The sequence below is a fragment of the Saccopteryx leptura genome, chromosome 5 (assembly GCF_036850995.1).
Source record: "Saccopteryx leptura isolate mSacLep1 chromosome 5, mSacLep1_pri_phased_curated, whole genome shotgun sequence".
NCBI classification, from domain to species: Eukaryota; Metazoa; Chordata; class Mammalia; order Chiroptera; family Emballonuridae; genus Saccopteryx; species Saccopteryx leptura.
In genome coordinates, this window is record NC_089507.1 from 57560484 (window position 1) to 57585473 (window position 24990).

General features: G+C 37.1%; 2 protein-coding genes across 8 annotated transcripts in view; one reads left to right on the top strand and one right to left on the bottom strand.

Annotated features, from left to right (window-relative positions):
• The window catches only part of ART3 (ADP-ribosyltransferase 3 (inactive)), a 167111-nt gene extending 166068 nt beyond the window's left edge, over positions 1-1043 (top strand). For 4 of the 5 annotated variants that reach the window (XM_066387247.1, XM_066387245.1, XM_066387248.1 and 1 more), the window contains one exon: positions 217-1043. In XM_066387247.1, coding sequence (XP_066243344.1) covers positions 217-368 — 152 coding nt within the window. In that variant the 3' untranslated portion in view covers positions 369-1043. The remainder of the gene's footprint in view (positions 1-216) is intronic. The other variant, XM_066387249.1, reaches the window with a different exon arrangement.
• Positions 1044-1272: 229 nt separating this feature from the next.
• Positions 1273-24990, bottom strand: part of NUP54 (nucleoporin 54) — a 28329-nt gene continuing 4611 nt past the window's right edge. For all 3 annotated transcript variants that reach the window (XM_066387244.1, XM_066387243.1, XM_066387241.1), the window contains 9 exons: positions 21561-21787; positions 19707-19894; positions 18542-18738; positions 17655-17709; positions 17151-17244; positions 11486-11593; positions 6864-6983; positions 6454-6564; positions 1273-3782 (listed from right to left, as the gene is read on the bottom strand). In XM_066387244.1, coding sequence (XP_066243341.1) covers positions 3654-3782; positions 6454-6564; positions 6864-6983; positions 11486-11593; positions 17151-17244; positions 17655-17709; positions 18542-18738; positions 19707-19894; positions 21561-21787 — 1229 coding nt within the window. In that variant the 3' untranslated portion in view covers positions 1273-3653. The remainder of the gene's footprint in view (positions 3783-6453; positions 6565-6863; positions 6984-11485; positions 11594-17150; positions 17245-17654; positions 17710-18541; positions 18739-19706; positions 19895-21560; positions 21788-24990) is intronic.

Here is a 24990-nt window from a genome sequence, read left to right on the forward strand (position 1 = left end):
TTACTTTCCATACATACAACTGTAAACCTACTCTTGCCCCCATCTTTTATATGAAAATGTAGCCTAAAATCTTAATGACACTTATTTGAAAATTGTTCCTGCTTAGAAGTATTTCAGGTTAGTTTCTAATGCAGCTTCATCTTCAGGATGTATGGTGTTGGTGGATGAACTTCATGTTAAAAAGACTTGTCAATGACTGTGTGTTCTTGTTAACAGCTCCAGCTCCAGCTCCAGGTCCAGGTCCAGCTCCAGCTGCAGGTCCCAAAACCCATCCCTCTGCATCCTCTGGCAAAATGCTCCTCCCACCGCTGGGGACATTCATCATTTTCATCAGTGCTTCTGCTATGTATCTCTTTGTTGCTCTGTAGTCTGATATATTCTTTATTACTTGAAATGCACTACAGGGATCCCACAGGAAATGATCAAAAGGAATGTTATATTTTTCACTTGTTGGCATAAGTCAATTGATAAAATGTTGAACGACTTATGTTACTCACTTTGCAAATTTAGAAAGTTCATCAAGTCATAAAATCATTTTCCCTTATTTGTATATTATTAATCTTATAATTACAAAATACTATAGTCCTGATTGAATTCAATAAAATACTTAAAGGTTATTAGATATAATTTTAGTAGACTTGCCAATACTGAAATATCCAATGTTAGTGGTTAACAGGAATTTAATTCTTGAATTAGAATTTGAGCAGAGGGGATTTTTTGTTCCTTTTCAATTACAGTTTATATTCATCATTATTCTATATTAGCTTCAGGTGTATAGCATAGTGGTTTGACAATCGTATACTTTAAAAAGTATATGATTTCCACATTTCAAGCACCCACCTGGCCCCTTACATAGTTAATACTATGTTCCCTATTCTATAATTTACATCCCTGACTCTTCTCTACCTACCAATCAGTACTTCTTAATCCCATCACCTTTTCACATAACCCCCCTCTGGTAACCATCAGTCTGTTGTTTGTGTCTGAGTCTTTGTTTTGTCCTTTAAATTCCACATACAAATTAAATCATAGGTATATCTTTCCATCTGACTTACTTCACTTAGCATAAAATCCTCTACATCCCCCACACTGTTACAAAACAATTAAAATTTTAAAGATGTTCTACTTATCTTTGAAAGATTAGCATTTGACTTCAAAGAGTATCATCCCTCAATATATGAACACTTTGTGTTTCTGTAAACACAACAGTTTACTACCAAGTGCTTCACAAACAGTCCCTAACTTGAATCTCATGTTAATCCTGGAAGGTAGATAGGACTCTGTGCATGCTAAATAAATAAGCAAGGGAAATGAGGTTTTACGGTATAACCCTTTCCCCAAGGTGTCGTAATGGTTGAACAGAGACTGATTTAGGCACGGGGCACTGGGTAACTGGCAGTTGTTTACACTTTGTCAGTGTTTCTAAAATAGGATTTAAAGCCACTTTCAAAGATACAGGAAAACTTACATAAACTCAAAACCAGCGGTTTTCAACATTTTTACACTTGGGGACCAGGGAAAATAGAATTATTTCAGGGACTGCTAAGGCAAAAGTCACCAGAGCATAAGCAAATTTGTCTAAGATTATTTGGTCTATAATCTTCAGACAACATCAGAACGGTCATTTGCGGACCGGCGTGAAATTTCTCATAGAACTGTCTGCAGACCAGAGGTTGAAAACACTGATCTATTAAAAAAAAAAAAAATCTAAGTGACAGGGGTTCAGTGTTCTTTAATTCCACCATTTACCCCTCTTCATGCTCAGAACTTTGAGTGGACTCACCAAAAGAACCATTAGCCAGCTGAAGACTTACACATAGAACTTCTGTAAATTGTGCTGGAGAACACCAACTTCATACTGAGCCTAAACTGAGTCTTGTTTCCTCCTACTCACCCAAATCTAGAACTTGGTTAATATTTGCTTGGAACATATCTGTAGTATAGATCAAGTCTGCCTTACACATGCAGTAAGTCACCACTGGGATCAAAACTTAGAAGGCCTACTGGGTGTACCTTTAAAAGGCAAACCCTGTGCCCTACTTAGGTGTATTTATCTTGTGAAATTAGGAGCCTAACAATATCAGAACACAAAAAGTAAAAAGCTAGAGAGTGAGCATGGTGTACTGAGTAGTGATTTGGTCTTCAGAGAATGTGGCTCAGTGTGTAACAATTCTCATCAGTTAGATCAACTCTTCCTGTGGTAAGAGGGTGTGCAGAGGAACAGATACCTTCTAGTCAGCTACGTGGATGAGAAGGATGGAAATGCCCATCTTCTGGCCCAAGGAGGAAAGAACTTTCTCTCCCAACATTGTTGGAACTGTAACAATGAGGAAAGTAGTATGAAAGAGGGTGGTATACAAAGCAGTAGAACAAGTTTGCATGCCATAAATTTGGTCAAGTGGCTGCAAACTTCTAGCAGCTAACTTGGAAATAAATCAATCATTTTTAAATTCCTAGTCTCCAACACAGCTGTTCCCTAGTCTACGCTGGACAGATACTCTTTCAGTGGGGTCACAGAGGATGGCCTCTGGGTAGGTATGCAGTGCTGCACGCTCCTCACTATCCCCATAATAAACACAGTGGCAAGGCTCATGCCAAAGCATCATACAGAAATGCTAAGTTAAAGCATTTCCTAGAGGAGCAAACGTGATGCAGCCAGGTATGCAATTTGTAGTAAGAAAAGTTGTTTAAAACTATCTGGTTGTGAAAGACTCACTATTTCACATTATGATGTCTAATTCAGGTTTTCTAGTGTTTTTAGATCCAAATGATGAATGAGGAAATTATCTACCCTAGATAATACCTGAAGTTTTATTTGCCAAGTCAAATAAGCAGCACTAATCTATTTTCCTCAGGAGGGAAAAATAAGACTTCAAAAGACTAAAATTCTTGAATTGTGGCAGACATGAATGGCTATTCTTCCAGAGCCAAAGAAAGCACCAGACGGAATTATATAACAGTAATTACAATCAAGAATTTATTTGCTTTCATTTCTTTTAGAAATAAAAAAAGTTTAAATAAGAGTTGCAAAAATGATAAAATGTAATTCTGTCATATCCTAATTGCTTACATGTGTTCTGTAAATTCCAAACAAGTAAAATAATATAAAAATATATTTTCAAATCTTTATAGAATAAAAAGAAAACCACATTAATCATTAAATACTCTTGGATTTTCTTTACTCTTCCTACAGATGAGTTCACAAATATAAAAACTGATGTACATTTATATTCTGAAGTACAAATCTCCAACAGCCAAGTAGTCATATATTTTATGTGCAAAGGAGACGATTGAATATTTACTTGCTATGGAAAGCAGAGTACAGGCTCAATGGAGAATAATCATTAAACACTGATTATTTTTAAGAAATTCTGTTGTAAAAATGTACAATAGTACATATTTTTGGTAATTTATGTACATCTCAAAGTAAATAACAGCTTTTAGATACAATCTTTCAAAGGCTGTCTTTGAAGAGCTGTGAAGTGAGTTATTTCGAATCTGAAGAACAATAATTTGTCAGTAACCTTCTCAAAAACCCAAGCCAGGAGACGATTTTCTTTTTTTTCTCCACTTGGTTAGTTTCATTTTTTAGGGAAGGACTGATGGAGCAAGAAGATGCATTTCACAAACCTTTACCACAAGTCTATGATCTGTCAACTAAAGGCACCACCTCTGATGTGGATGGTTTCATTCAGTCCATGTTCTACCAATTTTATGTCATCTAGGTCATCTTTTATGATGCTAATCAAGTGGCTAAGGCCTTCTTGTTGTTGCTTCAAATGCTAGAAGAAATGAAATATTAATACATTATTAAACTGCAAGCTACTCACAGGAAAAAATGACTACTATTCACTATTTTACCGGCAACACAGCCCTCAGTAGATGCTCTAAATATAGTGGGCATACACAGTAATTTTTTGCTAATACTTTTTATATTGCTTATGTTAAAATACATACTGTAAAAAAGCAATAAAGTCAAACAAATTTAAGGAACAATATCTTCAACAGAAATTTTACAGAAAATGTAGGTGTTTTTTCAATTCCTTTTCCCAACCTTTGATAATCAAAGGGTATAATAGTAAAACAATGCAAGAAGGTACTCAAACACAGAGGAGTAGCAAAATAATCATTCTGAAAACAGAATTTTCATATTTTGGGGTATTGAGTATACAGTAACTATTAATAGTGAGAGCACTTTCAAGAGTCATTCCCAGGTATTAGGGCGATTTGAAGAGCTTCATAGGTACTAACGCATTTAAAATCTTTTGAGCACCTTTTTCGTGTACATTATCTCCTCTACAGATAAAGAAATAGAGGTGCAGGTAAGTAACTTGCTTAACATCATAAGCTAGGTCAGGGGCCCTGATTCAATCCCAAAATAATATACTACTTTTCATCATTTTAGGTAGGTGTTTATATATTATTTCCCATTTCACTGCATATACAAACTCTTTAACATAGTTCTTCAACATGCTGGCATCTCTCAGTTAATTTTATTGCAAATATTTACAATGGAATATAATTGAGTGTATGCATAGTTTCTAAGAACCTAGGAACCAAAATAGTTTTTAATGGCATAAAATGGAAATATTCATTCTAAAATACATAATAAACTGAGAATTATGGATGACATTTAAAAGCACCTAAAACCCTCAGTGCCGTGCTAACCGTCTTACATAGAATGTTCCACAAAATTTACCATCTTAATATATTTTCTTTACACACAGTCAGTGGTTGAACAGCTTGCATTAAACCCATCTGTATTTATACTCATGGAAATGAGCTCGAGCAGTACTTCTCAACTTGTTCATACAATGTGAGCCTTAGCAAAGAGCTGGAGGTTCTGGCCGGCCCTGCATTCACCCAGGACCCCAAGGGCTGAGGGGGGTCAGTAACTACACATACTTATAATTTATGCGGCACATAGGTTGGAAAAATATGATATAGAGCAGTTATTTCTTAAACTTTAATTTACGTGCATATAAATTACTTCATAATCTTGATAAAATGCATATTAAGCAGGTCTAGAGTAAGGAAAGACTGCATTTCTAATGACCTCCCAGGTGCTGCCGCCACCTACACATTGAGTAGGGTCTAGGGAACTTGGTGTCTCTATTACCCCTATTCATTTTGATTTTGGGGGCAGTGGGGGAGATAATGATTTACTTATTTTTTATTATGGTAAAATATAATAAAAATGCCCATTTTTAAGTATCTAATTCTGTAGCATTTAGTACATTAACAGCATGAAACAATCTACCTCTAAAACTTTTCATCTTTCCAAACTGAAATTCTGTACCCTTTAATCACTAACTCTCCATTTTCCCTCCCAATGAGCTCCTGGCAACCACCATTCTCATCTATGAATTGGACTACTCTTGGTACCTCATAAATATATAGAATCATAAAATATTGGTCCTTTCAAACTGGCTTATTTCATTGGCATAATGTCTTCAAGGTTCATCCATGTTGTAGTGTCAGGATGTCCTTTCTAAAGGTTGGATATTCCACTACGTATTTTGTTTACCCACTCATCCATCTATGAACACTTCACATGCTTCCACATTTTCGCTATAGCGAATAATGCTGCTAGGAACATGGGTATACAAATATTTGAGTTGCTCGTTTCAATTATTTTAGGTATATACCCAGAAGCAGAATTGTTGGGTCATATGGTAATTGTTTTTTTTGTTTGTTTTTTGTTTTTTTAGAGAGGAGAGGGAGAGACAGAGAGGGAGAGACAGAGAGAGAGAAAGAGAGAGGAGAGACAGAGAGAAGGGGGGGAGGAGCTGGAAGCATCAACTCCCATATGTGCCTTGACCAGGCAAGCCCAGGGTTTCAAACCGGCAACCTCAGCATTTCCAGGTCGACGCTTTATCCACTGCGCCACCACAGGTCAGGCTTCTGTTAGTTTTTTAAGGAACTGTGTTCCACAGTGGCTACATCATTTTACACTGCTACCAGCAATGCACAAGGGTTCCATTTTCTTCACATCCTTGTCAACACTTATTTTGGGTTTTTTTGGGGGGATAATAGCCATCCTAACGGATGTGAAGTGGTGAACTCACCTTTTTAAAAAGTGCACTGTGGCCCTGGCTGTTAGGCTCAGTGGTAGAGCATAGCCCAGTGTGTGGATGTCCCAGGTTCAATTCCCAGTCAGGGCACACAGCAGAGGCAACCACCGCTTCTCTACCTCTCCCCCTCCTCTTTCTCTCTCCCTTCCCCTCCCGTAGTCATGGCTTGATTGGTTTGAGCGCATCAGCCCCAAGCTCTGAGGATGGGTCTGTGGAGCCTACGCCTCAAGTGCTAAAAATAGCTTGGTTGCGAGCATGGCCCCAGATGGGCAGAACATCGGCCATAGAAGGGGGTCACTGGGGCAGGCATATGTCTTATCTCTCCTCCTCTCACTTGAAAAAAAAAAAAAAAAAAAACACACTATAGAGCAAAACTTACCTGCTTGATTTCTCGTAACAGATCTGCATCTATATAATATCTTTCTTCAGACTTGACTGCTCCAAAATGATTCTGCATCCTGATTTGGGACATCAGTTCATTTAGTCGGCCCTAAAAATAAGACTAAGTCAAATTACTACTACCAAAAATAACAACCACTTCTAAAAGAGAATGTTTTAAAAGTATGGTTCTGTATTAAAAGGTGTATAATTCTCCTTCTGTACACTATTTGAAATGTTAATACAAGCCAAAAACATCATGATTAAGTGTCTACTTTAGAAAGGAACTTGATTAAAGAGAACAAAATACTTTTAAAAACTTTGCAAAATCTCCCTTTTTTAAGACCAAGTTATATTTTTCTGCAGATCCACCTGAAACAAATCCTACTTTGTGGTCATTTAAGTGCTTACCTTAAACTGAGTAGGTGCATTTAGTTCACACTGAATTGTATCTAGCTGAACTCGCAACTGCTCTTCATCAGCTTGAATGGCATACCCACTTTTCCTCTGAATTTCCTGTTTGATTAGGACCTATACAAGAAGACCCACAATACCAAGAGAATCATTTCTTTTTAGTTCTGCAAGTAGTTTTACTACAATCAGTTGCTGAAGAAATCAGCTGAATAATTCATTAACAACAAAGTGTGAATCTTAGTTCAAGATTTAAATTGTCCATTTTTATTAGGCAAGATGCATTAGTACAATGATATTTCCAATGGCCAAATAATTTTTCATGCATTAACAACCAATTTATTGCATTCCCCTATTGAGGAGCATATATTTTGTTTCTAGTTTTGACACTATCAACAATGCTACAATAAACATTTTGGAATATGTACCTTTACTAATATAAACCCAAGAATGAGATTGCTGGGTTTAAAAAGCATGTTTTTAGTCTAACAAAAGCTGCTAGATTGCTTTCTCAAAAAAACCTAAGAATTTAAATTCACAAGCCACATGAGAGTACACTTTTCTGTCAGCAATTGGTTGTGGTGGTTAAATTTTTCCAAACCTAGTGAGTATACCGGTAGCTCACATTTTTTTCTCTAATCTGCATTTCCACATTATGAACTGCCTTAACACATTCTTTGCCTATATTTCAAATTTTTTGTCAAATTATAGGGCTTCTCCCCCGCCCAAGTGAGAAGCGGGGAGGCAGTCAGACAGACTCCCGCATACGCCCAGCATGTGCCCAACTGGGATCTACCCGGCATGCCCACTAGGGGGCTATGCTCTGTTGCAACCGGAGCCATTCTACGCGCCTGAGGCAGAGACCATGGAGCCATCCTCAGTGCCTGGGCCAACGTTGCTCCAATGGAGCCTTGGCTGTGGGAGGGGAAGAGAGAGAGAGAGGAAGGAGGGAAGGAGAGGGGGAGGGGTGGAGAAGCAGATGGGCACTTCTCCTGTGTGCCCTAGCCGGGAATTGAACCCCGGACTTACACATGCCAGGCTGATGCTCTACCTCTGAGCCAACTGGTCAGGGCCAGGACTTCTTTGTATGTGAATATTTATACTACAGCCAAAATCTGTGCTGTATCTAAATTCAAATTTTTTTCCTGAAATTTATCACTTAACTATTAACAAGTAGTTTCTTTCTGGTATCTTCTGCGATACAAAATTTTCTAATTTTTATGTCGCCAATTTTGTTTTATACTTTCTGGCCAAGTCTCTCCCATCCCTAGACTCATAAATTTCTTAGAATTAAGACTTTAACCCACCTTATTTTTGTGTATGGTATGATACAGTGGTCCAATTTTATTTTTTTCCAGATGGATAGCCAGTTACTCCATTTATTAAATAAACCCACTGAATTGAAATCCAACTTTTGTTGTATGAAATTTTAAGATATACTTGCATTTAATTTCTAGATTCTCTATTCTGTTTTCTGGAGCTTCATGTCTAACTATACACCCATCCCATGTTGATTTGACTACAAGAGCTTTAACATAGGATCTAAAATTTGTGTAAGACAAGTTCTTGCACTATTTTTTGTTCCTCAGAAACTATTCATTAAAACCCTTACCTATTTATGAAGTGAAAGATTATCATCAGTATTTTAAAGTTCAAATTCATTTTAAATTTCATAAAGTGGATTAATTAGTTTACTCATCTAGGAACATAGTTTATCTTCTATTTGTAGATACTATTAGATTTCAAGTTTTCCTCCTGAATATATTTCTAAGTATATTACAGATCTTCTCATCATACTGAATAGAATATTTTCCTGTTTCCATATAAAACACTAATTTTGTACATTTATTTTGTAAATAGACATCTTACCACATTCTATAACTTATTCTAGACATAGTCATGTCATCAGCAAAAAGATAATCTATTCTCCAATGTTTATATTACTTAATTACCTGTTTATTATATTAATGAAAACCTCCAAGATAACACTAATAGTACTGGATATAAAGGTTTAGTTTCCGAATGTGATTTTGGTGCTTTGCTTCTTGCAATATTTGCTGTTAATTTTTGGTAACAGTTTTTACTGTGTATTTTTCCTTTAATTTTTTTTCTTCTTTTTCTAAGTAAGAGAAGGGGAGATAGACTCCCACATGCACCCCTAACACAATCCACCTAGCAACCCCCATCTAGGAACGATGCTCTGTCCATCTGGGGCCATGCTCACAATGGAGCTATTTTTAATGCCTGAGGCAGAGGCTCCCAGGGCCATCCTCTGCGTCTGGGACCAAAGCATTTGAACCAGTCGGAGCCATGGGTGCAGGAGAAGAGCTAGAGTGAGAGAGAGAGAGAGAGAAAGGGAGGGAGGAAGGGGGGTGTGCATATAGAAGTAGATGGTCACTTCTCCCGTGTCCCTGACCAAGAATTGAACCCTGAACAACTATATACCAGACAGATGCTCTACCACTGAGCTAACCAGCCAGAGTGCTTTTAATGTTTTAATATGAATCAAATGGATGGATTTCCTGTTATAGAACCCATCCCATATTCCTGAAGTCTTACTTATTACAGCACATTTCTTTAGATTTTGATAAATAATTGGATTCTCTTTGGTTTTATTTCATTTAGAATTTCTGCATTTTTGTATTATTGGTCAGATTTTTTTTTTAATTCATTTTTTTTTTTAGAGAGGAGAGAGAGACAGAGAGAGAGAAGGGGGGAGGAGCTAGAAGCATCAACTCCCATATGTGCCTTGACCAGGCAAGCCCAGGGCTTCGAACCAGCAACCTCAGTGTTTCCAGGTTGACGCTTCACCCACTGCACCACCACAGGTCAGGCTATTGGTCAGATTTATTGTGGTATAATCCACATATAATCTCCAGTTTTGTATTGAGCATAATGTCATTATGAATGGAATCATGCCATATATAGCCTTTAAATCTGGCTTCTTTCACTTAGCATAATTTGCATCTCTATAACAAGTATGTGTTTATAGGTTTTTATTTTGAGGTACTAAAAAACAGGGATGTAGCATGGTGCAACTGGTTTGAAAAAGTTTAGCAGGTCCTCAAAAAGTTAATGGAAGAGTTACCATATGATCAAGCAATTCTAATCATCCTAGGTTACCCAAGGGAAATGAAAGCATATGGTTATGCAAATGCTTGTAGTACACAAGTGTTACCAGTGACATTATTTATAACAGCTACAAGTGGAAACAACCAAAATGTTCATCAATTGATGAATAGGTAAGTAAAAATGTGGTAAACAATGGAATATTTAACACTAAAAAAGGAATAAGCTACTGTTATATGCTGTAACACAGATGAATCTTAAAAACATGCTATGTAAAAGAAACCAGTCACAAAAACCCCACAGATTATGATTCCATTTACACGAAGTGTCCTAAATAGGCAAAACCAAAGAGACAGAAGGTTGGGGGGGGGTTTGTTTAGAATGTGGAGTGATGCCAATGGGTATGGAGTTCCTTTACAGGATGATGAAAATGTTCTAAAATTGTGGTGATGGTTACAGAAGACAATACACTAAAAACCACTGAATTATATACTTTTACATGCATACACTATATAGTATGTAAATTATATCTCAAAAAAGCTGTTTTTCAAAATGGGGAGGCTGTCTATAATTTCCTTTTGTCTAGAATACTTAAAATAACTTTAAAATTAGCTCTTTAGTGATGAGACAAAATTCAGCAATAAAACTATCAGGCTTTGGTATATTTTCACAATTAATAACTTCCCCAACTGCTTCTATTATTTGTCAATTTAAAATTTTTACCTCTCTGGTAAAAATTAATTTTGGTAATCTTAACTTTGCTAGAGAAATAATCTATTCCCTCTAGTGTCCAAATTTGTTGCTCTGAATTTTATGCAGTATTGTTGTATATATCTTTGGTAATGTTTGCTTTCTCACTAGTTTTTTTTTCCTTCTTTAGATTTATTAATCTCTTTTGTCTTCAGACTTAGGAGATGTTTAGCCATTTAAATGGTCTTTTCAAAGAAGCAGCTTTTCAATTTATTCTTTCTACTATGATTAATCATTTTTGTTTTGCACATCTCACATCTTTCTCACTGGTTTCCTTTGGCTTTAAATGAGTACTAAGTTCCTTATTATTTGTATTTATATTGTAAAAATGACTTTTTAAGGCTATACATTCTATTCTGGATAGAGCATTTGCTGTACTCCACTGATTCTGACATGTTTCTGTTTTCATGAGTTTATAATCAGTTTTTGTTGATATTCATTCTTTTATTTCCTTTTGTTAACTTGGAAGTCCTACTATTGTTTTTCATCCTTTAATGGTTACACTTCCTTATCTAGCACTCAAAATCAAAAATGTATTTTTCTAATTTTATGAAAACCAGGTATTAATATTCTGATGCATGCTTTCCTTATATCAAGATAATTTACTTTTTATAGCTCCTCCACCCCCCAATAAGAGAGACTGCTCCACCAATTTCCAGGTTTTACTGGGAAAGTCTGCTGCTTTCAGTTTCAGATCATTATTATTATTACCTTTTAGTCTGTTTTTTCTATTGCAAAAAATCCATATCTAGCACTTTTATCACATATATAGTGTTACAAATGTTGAAAAGATAGATTACTACCTGTAAGGTTCTGTGGGAAAGGTCCATGAGTTTCCTCTTGTATTGTGCAATTTTGGCCATAGTTGTAGTTTGATTCTTCTGTAATTCACCAATATCTTCAGCTATAATCTGTTTAAAAAAAATTTTTAAGGTAAATCAAGTATAGATATCACAACTGTTTATCAGGCTCACCTATATACAAAGCCTAATTTCTAAAATAAGCCTGAGAGTCATCTTTCTCTTTAAATCTGTCTTTATATTTCTTTCCCTTTGTATAGCTAAAACTTAAAAAGTGCCATTCAAAAATTTCTTTGGAGCTCCAAGAAATTTATTGATGAGGCAAAATGTATAGAAAAATAATACATATACATCAGAAATAATTAAGGAATTTAAGGCAATAGTATGAAAAAGAGCCAACAACCAGGCCATGAATGGGAAAAGAGCTATAAAGTGACATTCAGAATATGGGCCTTAATAGACAATTAATATAACTATTTGTGGAAAATGCAGTATGGTCCAATATTAACTGTTAACAAGTACTTTGGAGGGAGTGATCAGTTTAGAGGGGAGAAAGGCCTGACCAGGCGGTGGCGCAGTGGATAGTGTGTCTGACTGGGATGCGGAAGGACCCTGGTTCGAGACTCCGGGGTTGCCAGCTTGAGCGCGGGCTCATCTGGCTTGAGCAAAAAGCTCACTAGCATGGACCCAAGGTCACTGGCTCGAGCGGGGGGGGGGGGGGGGGGGGGGGGGGGGTTTACTCAGTCTGCTGAAGGCCCGCGGCCATGGCACATATGAGAAAGCAAGCAATGAACAACTACGATGTTGCAATGAAAAACCGATGATTGATGCTTCTCATCTCTCTCCGTCCCTGTCTGTCTGTCTATATCTATCCCTCTGACTCTCTCTCTGTCCCTGTAAAAAAAAAAAAAAGAAGGAAGGATATTAATTATATGACCAAACACATTTTTATGCCTTGGATATCCGATTTGCTCTTTGCTTGGCCTGAAATTCCAAGGTTCTGCCTGGAAGAATTAACCTTATAGACTGAGTTAAAATCCCATTTCATTAAAGTTTTCCAATCAGAATTAATCCTGCAATTGTTTCTATCATAATTAACTATTCTATGGCAATGGCTTATACTGAGATATTAAAAGAAGAATTTTTAGCATGGCCACCTGCACATGTCACCTTTTAAGGAAACTTCCCAATATCAGGCCATGCTGCAGGGATAAAATTAGGTGGCCGCGTTTTGTATTTTGAAACTTAGGCACCCTCCCAATCCTAGTTTTGAAAAGCATGGGAGGGCTTCTGCACACAAGAGTCATTGTAGTGTTTTATACCAGCACCAACTGAGAAAAAATCAAGCCATTACCATTAACAGTATTTAGGAATTAACCCAAGAAAGGATACACAAGATTTTTAAAGAGAGTATTTTAAAATTGTTTCAAAGGATATAAAAGACCTCAACAAGTAAAGAAACGTAATAATAAACCATTCAATATGAACATGTTAAGATTCAATTCTCTCCCTGGCTGGCTGGCTCAATGGTAGAGTGTCACCCTAGCATATGATGTCCTGGGTTTGATTCCCGGTCAGGGCACACAAGAGAACCAACCATCTGCTTCTCTCCCCCTTCTGTCTCTCTTCCCGTCCTGCAGCCAGTGGCTATATTTGAGCTTCAGTCCTGGGCACTGAGGATAGCTTAGCTGATTGGAGCATCGGCCCCAGACAGGGGTTGCCAGGTGGATCCTGGCAGGGGAGCAACACATGGGAGACTGTCTCACTATCTCCCCTCTTCTCACTTAAGGAAAACAAAATTGGAAGTACTATGAGGCTACAGGAATCAAAATAGCATGGTAATGGCATAAAAACACACAGATCCATGGAACGGAACAAAGAGCCCAGAAATAAACCCACACCATAGAACAACAGAACAGACTAACGAACCCAAAATAAACCCAAATAATATATGACAAAGCAGGAAGGAATAGATAGGTAAAGGCAGTCTATATAATAAATGGTGTTGGGAAAATTAAACAGATACATGCAAAGAAAAAAGAAAGGAAGGAAGGGAAGAGAAAGTTAGCTGACCTCCTTACACCATATACAAGAATAAACTCAAAATGGCTAAAGGCTTAGATGTAAGACTTGAAACCATAAAACTCCTAGCAGAAAACATAAGCAATAAAATCTCTGACACTTCTCTTAGCAATATTTTTTCTGATTTATCTCTTTGGGCAAAGGAAACTAAAGGAAAAATAAAAAATGAGACCACATTAAACTGAAACTTGTTGCACAGCAAAGGAAACCATTAACAAAATCAAATAACCTACTGGATGGGAGAACATATTAGCCAATGATACATCTGATAAGGGCTTAATATCCAAAATTTATAAAGGACTCATACAACTCAGTAATAAAAAAACTCCAAAAAATTCAATTAAAATATGAGGAAAGGACTTGAATAGACACTTCTTCAAAGAGAACATACAGATGGCCAAAAGACATATGAAAAGATGCTTCACCTCACTAATCATCAGAAAAATGCATTAAAACCACATGCGATATCACCTCACACTTGTCAGAAGGCTATCCTTTAACACAAGTGTGGGCAATGATACGGAAAAAAGGTAACACTTGTGCACTGTAAGCGGGAATGCAGATTGGTGCAGCTTGTGGAAAACAGCATGGATGTTCCTCAAAATCTTAAAAACGAAAATGCTTTATGACCCAGCGATTCCACTTCTAGGTATATATCTGAAGAAACCCAAAACACTAATTCGAAAGAATATCTGCTCCCCTGTGCTCACTGCAGTGCTGTTTACAATGAACAGCCAAGAAATGGAAGCAACCCTAAGTGCTCATCAATAGATGAGCGGTTAAAAAAGTGGTGGTATGTATATAAAATGGTGGTATGTATATAAAATGGATATCCCTGCCCATAAAAAAGAATGAAATCTTACCATAGCGACAGCATAGATGGACCTAGAAGGTATTATGCAAAGTGAAGTCAGACAGAGAAAGACAATACCATATGATTTCACTTACATACGGAATCCTAGGAACAAAATAAGCGAACAAAGAAAATAAAGACCCAATAGACACAGAGATCAAACTGATGGTTGCCAGAGTAAGGGGCTGGGGGCCTGAGTGAAAAGATGAACCAGTACAAAGTCATAGTCACAAAATCGTCACAGGGATGTAAAGTAAAACATTGGGAATATAGTCAATAATATTATATTAACTATGTATGCTACCAGGGGGTACTTGAAATACAGTGTGTCCGTAAAGTCATGGGGCACTTTTGACCGGTCACAGGAAAGCAACAAAAGACGATAGAAATGTGAAATCTGCATCAAATAAAAGGAAAATCCTCTCAGTTTCTGTAGGATGATGTGGCAGCATGTGCACATGCGCAGATGATGACGTAACACCGTGTATTCAGCGGAGCAGCCCACGGCCATGCCAGTCGAGATGTGGATGGTACAGAGGAAAGTTCAGTGTGTTCTGTGGCTCGCTAAATTAGAATCTGTGACCAAAGTGCAACGTGAATATCGGTGCGTTTATAATGAAGCACCACCACATAGGAATAACATTACTTGGTGGGATAAGCAGTTGAAGGAAACCGGCAGTTTGGTGGAGAAACCCTGTTCTGGTAGGCCATCAGTCAGTGACAAGTCTGCAGAGGCTATATGGGATAGCTACCTAAGGAGCCCTAAAAAATCTGTGCGTGAGCCCACATCGAACTGCACTGAATAAGTATGAAACTGGGAGAGTTTTCCTTTTATTTGGTGCAGATTTCACATTTCTATCATCTTTTGTTGCTTTCCTGTGACCAGTCAAAAGTGCACCATGACTTTACAGACACACTGTATTGGCAGAAGCACTTTGTAAAGTCTATGTTGTCTAACCACTGCACTGTACACCTGAAACTAATAGAAAATATTGAATGTAAATTGTAATTGAAAAAACAACAGCTGCAGCCTGACCTGTGGTGGTACAGTGGATAAAGCATTGACCTAGAATGCTGAGGCTGCTGGTTTGAAACCCTGGGCTTGCTGGGTTAAGGCATACATGAGAAGCAACTAGGAGTCAGTGCTTCCCACTCCTCCCTGCTACCCAGGCCTTTCTCACACACACTCTAAAATCCATTAAAATCTTTAAAACAACAACAGTATGCTGCACTATGCCAGCAGCAGCCACCTGTCTCTTGCTTACCCAATCTCCTGATTAGATCATTTTCTCTTGTGATTGATTTAATCTCACATTGTTATGTGCAATAATATACTATGCAGGCTTGTAGCCCAGAGCCGTAGGCTACACCAGACAAATACAGACTAGGTGCGTAGCAGGTTATACTCTCTAGGTTTGTGTTAGTACGCTCTGGGACATTTAAAGATAAAACGTGCCTAAGGACACAATTCTCAGTGGCACATGACTGTAGGTAGGTTGAAAGTAAAAGGATGGAAAAAGATATACCATACCAACTTCCAAAGAGAGCTAGACAGGTTTTATGTTACTATCAGGGAAAGCAGACTTCAGAGCAAAGAAAATTACTAGGGACAAAGAGGACATTACATAACAAAAGGTAAATCTACCAAGTGAATGTAACAATCCTAGATACGTATGTACCTAACAACAGGCCTTCAAAATGCATGAAGCAAAAACTGATAGAACAAAAAGGAGAAAAAGACAGATCAACATTTGTAGCTAGAAACTTCAACTCTCCTCTCACAATAGAACTACTAAACAGTAAAATTAATATAAAAAACTATCAACCAACTGGATTTCACTCACGCTAAGAGAAAACTCTACCCAAGAACAGCAGAATACACATCTTTTTCAAAGGTATGTGGGTTAAAAACCTTAACAAAGTTAAAAGAATTGAAATCATACAAAGTTCTCTGTGCATAACAGAATTAGAGTAGAAACCCAAAACAGAGTAACAGGAAAAACCTCCAAATACTAATACTTGGAAATAAAAATATGTCTAAAGAATCCATCAGTCAAAAAATCCAATAGTCAAACAGAACTCTCAAGGGAAATTAAAAATGTTCTGACTCAAAGATGAAAATACATTATCAAAATTTGTGGGGTTCAAGTAAAGCAGTGCTTTGAAGGAAATTAATAGCATTGAATGCTAATATTAGAAAAGATAAAAGGTCTCATATTAATAACCTAAGTTGCTACCTTAAGTAACTAGAAAAAGAAGAGAAAAATACACCCAAAACAAATTAAGAGCAGAAATTAATGGATCCAAGTAAGAAAGATAATTTGTATTAATTAGAGCTAGCAGACAGTGAAATGGGTTGCTTCATAAAACAGTAAGCTTTTCATTACTGAAACAATATAAATGAATATCTCATCAGGAATTCCATTTAGTAAATCTGGAGGTGACTTTTAAGAACCTCTATGTTACTGATTACAAGTCTACTTTTGTAAGTCTAATTAGTTTTCTAAGCCAAAAATTAGAAAAATATACCAAATCATCGTTGAAATATACCAAATCAGATTTATGTGATTTTGGCAGCTCTACAAGAAAGGTATCTAAAACTGTACCTGTTAATTTTCAGTACATACCATATTGTTCCCTGTAAGACAAAATAATAACTAACATGTGGTAAAAAGAAATCTCTATGATCCCTTGTACTCCTCCCAGGGCCAGAGAATGAAGGTAAATGCTTACATCTAATCTGGTCTGATGCTGCTTCGTCATCTGATCTTGAACCTTCAGTCTTCGAAGAAGTTCTTTGAAACCCACCATGGGTACAGGAATCAACCTGAAGAAATGCAAGTAGTCAATTTTCAGCTTATCTATTATTACAAAATAAAAGTTAATAAAGTTTTCATAACATATAATTTCACATTAAACTTCTACAGTTTAAAGGCAGAGCTATGACTATAAAATCATCAGTGTCACACCATAGAGATTTTATCCAACCTCCCTATTTTACAAATGAGGAAATATTGTTCAGTAAAAAGTTGCATTTATTAAATGCAAATATAATTAGGGTACTGGTACTCATATTTCAATGTGCTGCCTTACCATAGTCAACATTCTTTATAAAGCAATAGAAATGAAAATAAACTTACCTAAAATGTAAGAATTATAATTAGTATCATGCATTTGTTTGCTTCCCTAGTAGCAAATACTAGTTCTTATATGAAAACAAGATGAGGATACACTTACTTTTCAGAATCAGGGTTATCCACCTTGGCTTGTTCCCAGATAATAGGATCAACACCTACCACAAAGAAATATTTTTTCTAAAAGAACCATTTTCCATTTTTATAATATTTTTATGAAAGACATTCCCAGAGTAAAACACAAAACCCATAGCTGTAATGAAAAATGACTGTCATATATGACTACAAAAAATTTTTTTAAAAAACAAAAGCTAAAGAAAGGTATAAATAGATAGGAAATACCTATATGATATGATGTACTTCAGAATATAGAAACTGCTCCTATTAACCAGAAGACAAAAAAATCTAATAAAAAATGGGGAAAGGATATGAGAATCTTCCCCCCCCCCCCAATTGGTGAGAGAGAGAGAGAGAGAGAGAGAGAGAGAGAGAGATATGGGGGGATGGAGACTCTTTGATGATGATAACACATTCAGGTTTTAATTGAAGACTCAAACATAAATTAGAAAAAAATAAATCAAAATATTAAGAGTAAATTACCTTTGAGAAGATGAATTATAGACTATTTTTCTTCAGCTTATTATTTCCCAAAATTTCTAAAATGTTAGCTATATACTTTATTTATTTAAAGATTTTTTTTTAAAGATATTCATTCATTTTAGAGGAGAGAGAGAGAGAGAAGGGGGAAGAGCAAGAAAGGGGGAGCAAGAAGGGGGAGGACCAAGCCAGCCCAGGATATATTAATTTAAAAACAAAAAGCAAAAACACTAGACAAATGAATAAAATTAAAAACTATGACCCAAATAAGCAAAAGTGATAAATAAGCTGACACTGGTTTTATTAACATTAATAACCATTCAACACCTCCCAAATGCAGGGAGCATATATTTCTAAGTCTTTCATCTCAAGTCTATGGGCACAGAAACATACCAGCAGGAGGATTCTGTAAAAGCTGTTTGATTTGTGCAGGAGAAAGTTCTGTTCTAGTCATAGAAAGTGTTACACCAAGTTGCTGCAGTTGTGTTTTTATATTGCTTTGTTCAAAATGGGAATATAGTGTTGTAGCTGGAACTCTTCTTGAAGTACCATTTGGAGAACGCTCAATAACATAAATGACAACTTCTGTCCTGGGGAAAAAAGTAAACAAGTTATAAAGTATGCAGCATATTACTCACAGTCACAAATATCAATGCAGCTTGTGATTTTAAAAGGGCACTAGCTGAATAAAGAAATGGTTGCTTTGTAAAAGAATTAAAATATCTTTTCTTGGGGAGGTAGAGGAAGGAGAGGAAGGGGGTGGAGGGAGGGGAGGGGCACAAAGAAAACCAGATAGAAGGTGATCGAAGACAATTTGACTTTGGGTGATGGGTATGCAACATAATCAAATGTCAAAATAACCTGGAGATGTTTTCTCTAAACTTATGTACCCTGATCGATCAATGCCACCCCATTAAAATTAGTAAAAAAAAATTTTTTTTCTTTAATCTTGAATAACAACTCTCAATGTTCTGTTCCACTTATAAATCAACTTAAATGATAAAGTTAAAATGAGACAGGCAAATAATTTTGTAAAAGGTTTGCTTAGCTGCAAAGTTCTATATAAATATTTATTATTTTTTCTAGATTCAAGAAATACTTTGGAGATTCTATTAAAGCTTATGGGTTACTTTACTGCAAGTAAGAGCAAGAAGTAAAATCTGACTTCATTTATTATCCTAAAGTAAATGTCTTGCCACTATTATGAAAATTATAGGAAAGGGAAGTTAATCATATTTATCCATAAATGAACATGAATAGTAAGTAATCAGTTAGAACCTTCCATTAAAGTCATTGTGGCACTTGATGTTCATACAGCCATGATTAATGTTTCTTGCTGTTTGTCTAAGTGAAAAATCTAAAAAATTATTACCATCTAATAAGTTACAAAATCCAAGATTAAGAAAAAAGCTTTTAAATATTTCTATATAAATATTGAAAAATCACTAGCTGATAAATAAAATTCTGCTCTGAAATTTAACTGGGGCTTTAGCAAAAAAAACCACTTGCTCACTCTCTGGACCAAGGCACTCAGAAATTAGTATATTACTGTACTTACTGATCATCTGGCAATGTTTTAATACCCTCTACATTTATTGTGAGGGTCTGGTTTCCTCCCAAAACTTTATGCAACGATTCTACCAACTGCTGTTGCTGGCTTCGAATATCTGTTTCTTTCTTGTTGAAAACTAAAACCACTAGTCCATCTTCATCTTTATTATTGGGCATACAACTATAACCTACTGCCTGTGGGATGACAAAATAAATGATATCAAGAACATGTACAGTATTAAATTCAGTATTTAATGTTAATAGTTTGATAGCTGCTAAAATGAGGAAAACAGGTTAATGTCTGGTAGTGAAGGAAATAATGATTCTTACCTGCTTGTGCCCTACAACATTACCATTATAAAGAAATTTTTTTATCCCATAATAAACTTAGAGTGAAATTAAAAATTCCTTTGCAACAGAGTAAGTAGCTTTTGTCTCTGAAAAACTTCCAATACCCATTGTTGTTGGGTGCTTCTACACAGCCAAAACAACTCCAAATATCGTAAAAAATAACTGCAAAAGGCATGGCCCAAAGTGTAAGTTACACCTTACTATACATTGGACTCATGAACTATATCTTTAAAAGCCTTTTCTTTTTGCCTGACCAGGCGGTGGCACAGTGGATAGAGCATTGGACTGGGATGCAGAGGACCCAGGTTCAAGACCCCAAGGTCGCCAGCTTGAGCACAGGCTCATCTGGTTTGAGCAAAGCTCACCAGCTTGGACCCAAGGTTGCTGGCTTGAGCAAGGGGTTTGTCTGCTGTAGCCCCACGGTCAAGGCACATATAAGAAAGCAATCAATGAACAACTAAGGTGTTGCAACGAAAAACTGATAATTGATGCTTCTCCTCTCTCTCTGTTCCTATCTATCCCTCTCTCTGACTCTCTCTCTGTAAAAAAAAAAAAAAAAAAAGCCTTTTCTTTTGCCACCAGTTATAATGCAAGTTTTTAAAAAGAATTTAAATTCACTCTAAATTAGTTCATTATGCATTTTAAAACCATGTTATCAATTTCTTTTAAAAAAGGAAAAAATTGAATTGTTATATTCAACCTATATCTACTGTATACATCTTACTCACTAAATAAAGGTATTAATTAAAGGTATTAACACACTCAAAAACCCTTTCTTTTTGTCAGAGTGATAAAGAGATGTTCTCTAACAAGAGTAAGATCAGCTGGCCACTTTTTGTTGCTTAACCATGTTCAAGGGTCTGAGTATAAGCTTTGCAGCTCCAAATGCAGGCTTATGTATAAATCAAACTGAAAGGCTGAAGTAAACTGGATTGCAATATATTACTTTGCCATGAAAAATATACCACAGGTTGACTTAAATACTCTCACTGGCTGATGGAACAGAATCTGAAAAGTCAAATTCAAATAAGAAGGTTGTTTTATTAGGCATGGAATCAGAACACAGTACAGACTACATTGTTTTAATGGCTTTGACACCCAGCTATAGTAGCGACAACAGAATTACATATGCCAACCAGACAGATAATCCTGTATGCTGGTTAGGGTGTATTTTCCTGGACAATGTTAGATAAACACCACTAAATTCTAGTTTTGTCTCCTTCTAATGGATATCAAGCAGACCATTCCAGTTCTGTTAACATTCCTTCCTCAGTTATAAATTACATTCTAGTCGCACCTCCTTTCCGTCATATTCTAGTCTAGTCACCTCAATCACACATATATGAAATCATTTCAATTTTACAATTTTTTTATTTTTAAAACAAAAGTATAATTGTTCAAGAAGTACTGAAAAACCAAGCAATTATTTCCTTGGTATTATTTTAAACCCCAAAATCATATTCTCTCTCCTTCACACTCTTCAAGTGAAGATCAAAAGTTGTACTGATACCTTAAATCGGCAAAAGGGATTTTCTTGTGTGAATTCCACAGGTGGAATGTTATTGTTGAAATATCCTTTTCCTGTTCCCCAAAAGGCCTGCAGTTGATTCCACTTTGCCAAAATAGCATCTCTCTCATCTCCTAACAGCGTTGGAGCAGAAAGAGCACTTGCCGTGTTTATCAGTTGGTTGGACTGAGCAGGAGCTTGTGCAGGCTGACTGAAGAGACCACCTAATGCTAAAAATATACCCCAAAATTAGTACTTCAAAAAAAAAAAAAAATTAATTCAGATCCTAGGAGTCGTAGGTAGAGAAAATGACCCCTTCCCCAAACACACAAAGATGTCCATCCACATCCTAATCCTCCTAACCTGTAAATATGTTACCTTATACAGCAGAAGGGACTCTGAAGATGTGATTGAGAGATAAAAGTGAATCTGACCAGGTGGTAGAGCAGTGGATAGAGCACCAGCCTGGGATGATGACCCAGGTTCAAAACCCTGAGGTCACCAGCTTGAGTGGGTTATAGACATCAACACCATAGTCACTGGCTTTTAACCCAAGGTTGCTGGCTTAAGCAAGGGGTCACTTGGCTCTGCTGGAGCACCCTGGTCAAGGCATATTTGAGAAGCAATCAGTGAACAACTAAGGTGCCGCAACTCTTGAGTTGAAGCTTCTCATCTCTCTCCCTTTCTGTCTCTCTCTCGTGTGCTTAAAATTAAATTGGAAAAAAAATAAACATTTTCTTGGAATTATCCTGGAATATCAAAGAGGACTGAACATAATCATAAGGGTCTTTAAAAGGGAAAAGGGAAGTCAGCATCAAAGTGAAATCTGTAGATAGAGGAAGAGGCTATAAGCCAAGAAATCCAGAGAGACTCTAGAATCTGGACAAGGCAAAGGGACAGATGTCCCCTAGAGCCTGCAGAAGCAGCACAGCCCTGCTGACACACTGATTCAACCCGGTGAAACCCATTTCTGGATTTCTGATGTACAGAACTGTAAGATAATAAATTTTTGTTGTTTTAAGCCACTAAATTTGTGATACTTTGTTATGACAACAATAAGAAACTAATATACTAGGACAATCCTTCTAATGTTAAATTTGCTTTTCTAATGATATCATCTTAATACAATTAACTCCATTACCAGAACACAAAGTTGGAGCCACAATATTAGACCCACACCAAAAATAAAAAAGAACATGGTTATGGAAAAGTAAACTTTGTGAAGTTGCAAAATTATCTTTTAACAGCCTTTATTGGTGTTATAACAGCCTTTATTGGTGTATACTCCAATAAATATAAATTGGAGTATACAAAATAAACAGGAAGAATCACTATATCAATGTTTACCAAGATCAGCTTTATAAACACTTTTCCTTCTCTTATTCCAAAGAGATAATGAAAAAAATTAATAGACTAACAATCAGGATTCTAGGATAAAGCTTTAGCTGGCTGTGTAACTTTGGGCAAGTTACTTAACCTCTCTATGTTACAACTTCTCCAAAAGAAAGAAAGGCAAAGTTGCTAGATCAGATCAATATTTCCAAAGTGCAAGATAAGTAAGTACCCCTGGTACACGACATAACCATCAAGCAACAAACAGCTGAGTTACTAAATGGACTAATTCACCTAACATGAAAGTCTCTTAATTATCTGACTCAGCCCTGGCTGGTTGGCTCAGAGCATCAGCCTGGTGTGTGGAAGTCCCAGTTCCATTCCCAGTCAGTGCATACACAGCGACCATCTGCTTCTCTATCCCTCCTCCTTTTCTCTTTTTCTCTCTTCCTCCCCCTCTCCCCCCCCCCCCACAGTCATGGCTTGAATGATTTGATCAAGTTGGGGGGGGGGGGCAACGACGACTGAGGATGGCTCCATGGCTTCACTTCAGGCACTAAAACAGCTTGGTTGCTGAGCAACAGAGCAGTGGCCCCATATGGGCAGAGAGCATTGCCCAACAGGGCACCTGCCGTGTTGATCCTGGGACACGTGCGGGAATCTGTCTTTCTGCCTCCTTGCCTCTCACTTAATAAAAAAGAAACTAAAAAATAATAAAAATAAATTAAAATTTTTTATCTGATTCTATTTCCTAAAAATGGCTCAGTTTGGTGCCAATATACCATTAATGTTTCACAACAACTGCTTATCTCACTTTTTAAGTGTTAAACAAGTCTAAGGCTCAGAGCTTAAGGCAAAAAGGTTTCTAGCTGGAATTTATTATTTTTTTTAGAGAGAGACAGACATGAAGAGAGAGATGAGAAGCATCAACTCATAGCTGCAACACCTTAGTTGTTCATTAATTGCTTTCTCATATGTGCCTTGACTGGAGGGCTACAGCAGAGCCAGTGACCCCTTGCTCAAGCCAGCAACCTTGAGCTCAAGCCAGCAACCATGGGATCATGTCTATGATCCCACTCTCAAGCTGGGGACCTTGGGGTTTCGAATCTGGGTCCTGAGCGTCCCAGGCCAGCGCTCTATCCACTGTGCCACTGCCTGGTCACGCTGGCTAGAATTTATGAACACTATTATATTTCTTTGTACTTAATGTTGATCTTTTCTTCATAGTAAATGATACTGGTTTTCCATTTGTACCAAGAAATACAGGGGACAAAGGAATATGTTAAATTTTACCACAGGACTGTAATCAGTCAAGTCCTGACTGAAAAGTTCTATAGAACAAATGAGCTAATTTCAACAAACTGAAAAATAAAAAAGCTAAAAAAGGAAGTTTAAAGAGATTTAAGACAAAGCAATACTGTTTATACACATAAGAGAAATGATCATCGTAAAAGAAAAAAGGAGGCCCTGGCCGGTTGGCTCAGCGGTAGAGCGTCGGCCTAGCGTGCGGAGGACCCGGGTTCGATTCCCGGCCAGGGCACACAGGAGAAGCGCCCATTTGCTTCTCCACCCCTCCGCCGCACTTTCCTCTCTGTCTCTCTCTTCCCCTCCCGCAGCCAAGGCTCCATTGGAGCAAGGATGGCCCGGGCGCTGGGGATGGCTCTGTGGCCTCTGCCTCAGGCGCTAGAGTGGCTCTGGTCACAACATGGCGACGCCCAGGATGGGCAGAGCATCGCCCCCTGGTGGGCAGAGCGTCGCCCCTGGTGGGCGTGCCGGGTGGATCCCGGTCGGGCGCATGCGGGAGTCTGTCTGACTGTCTCTCCCTGTTTCCAGCTTCAGAAAAATGAAAGAAAAAAAAAAAAAAAAAGAAAAAAGGACTCTATAGATTCTCTGATAGGCAAGTGGTTACAAGGGTGTTCACCTTATACACTGCTCACAAAAATTAGGGGATCAGGGAACATGTGTGCAGATACTCCAGTACTTTCAGCCTTTTGTATAGTGTATTTTCACCAATGATATAAAACTTGGTTTTGCATCTCATTTGCATAATCAAACAACTTTCTTTGACTTGTTTGCTTTTCTGATGTTCTTGTTTAATAAA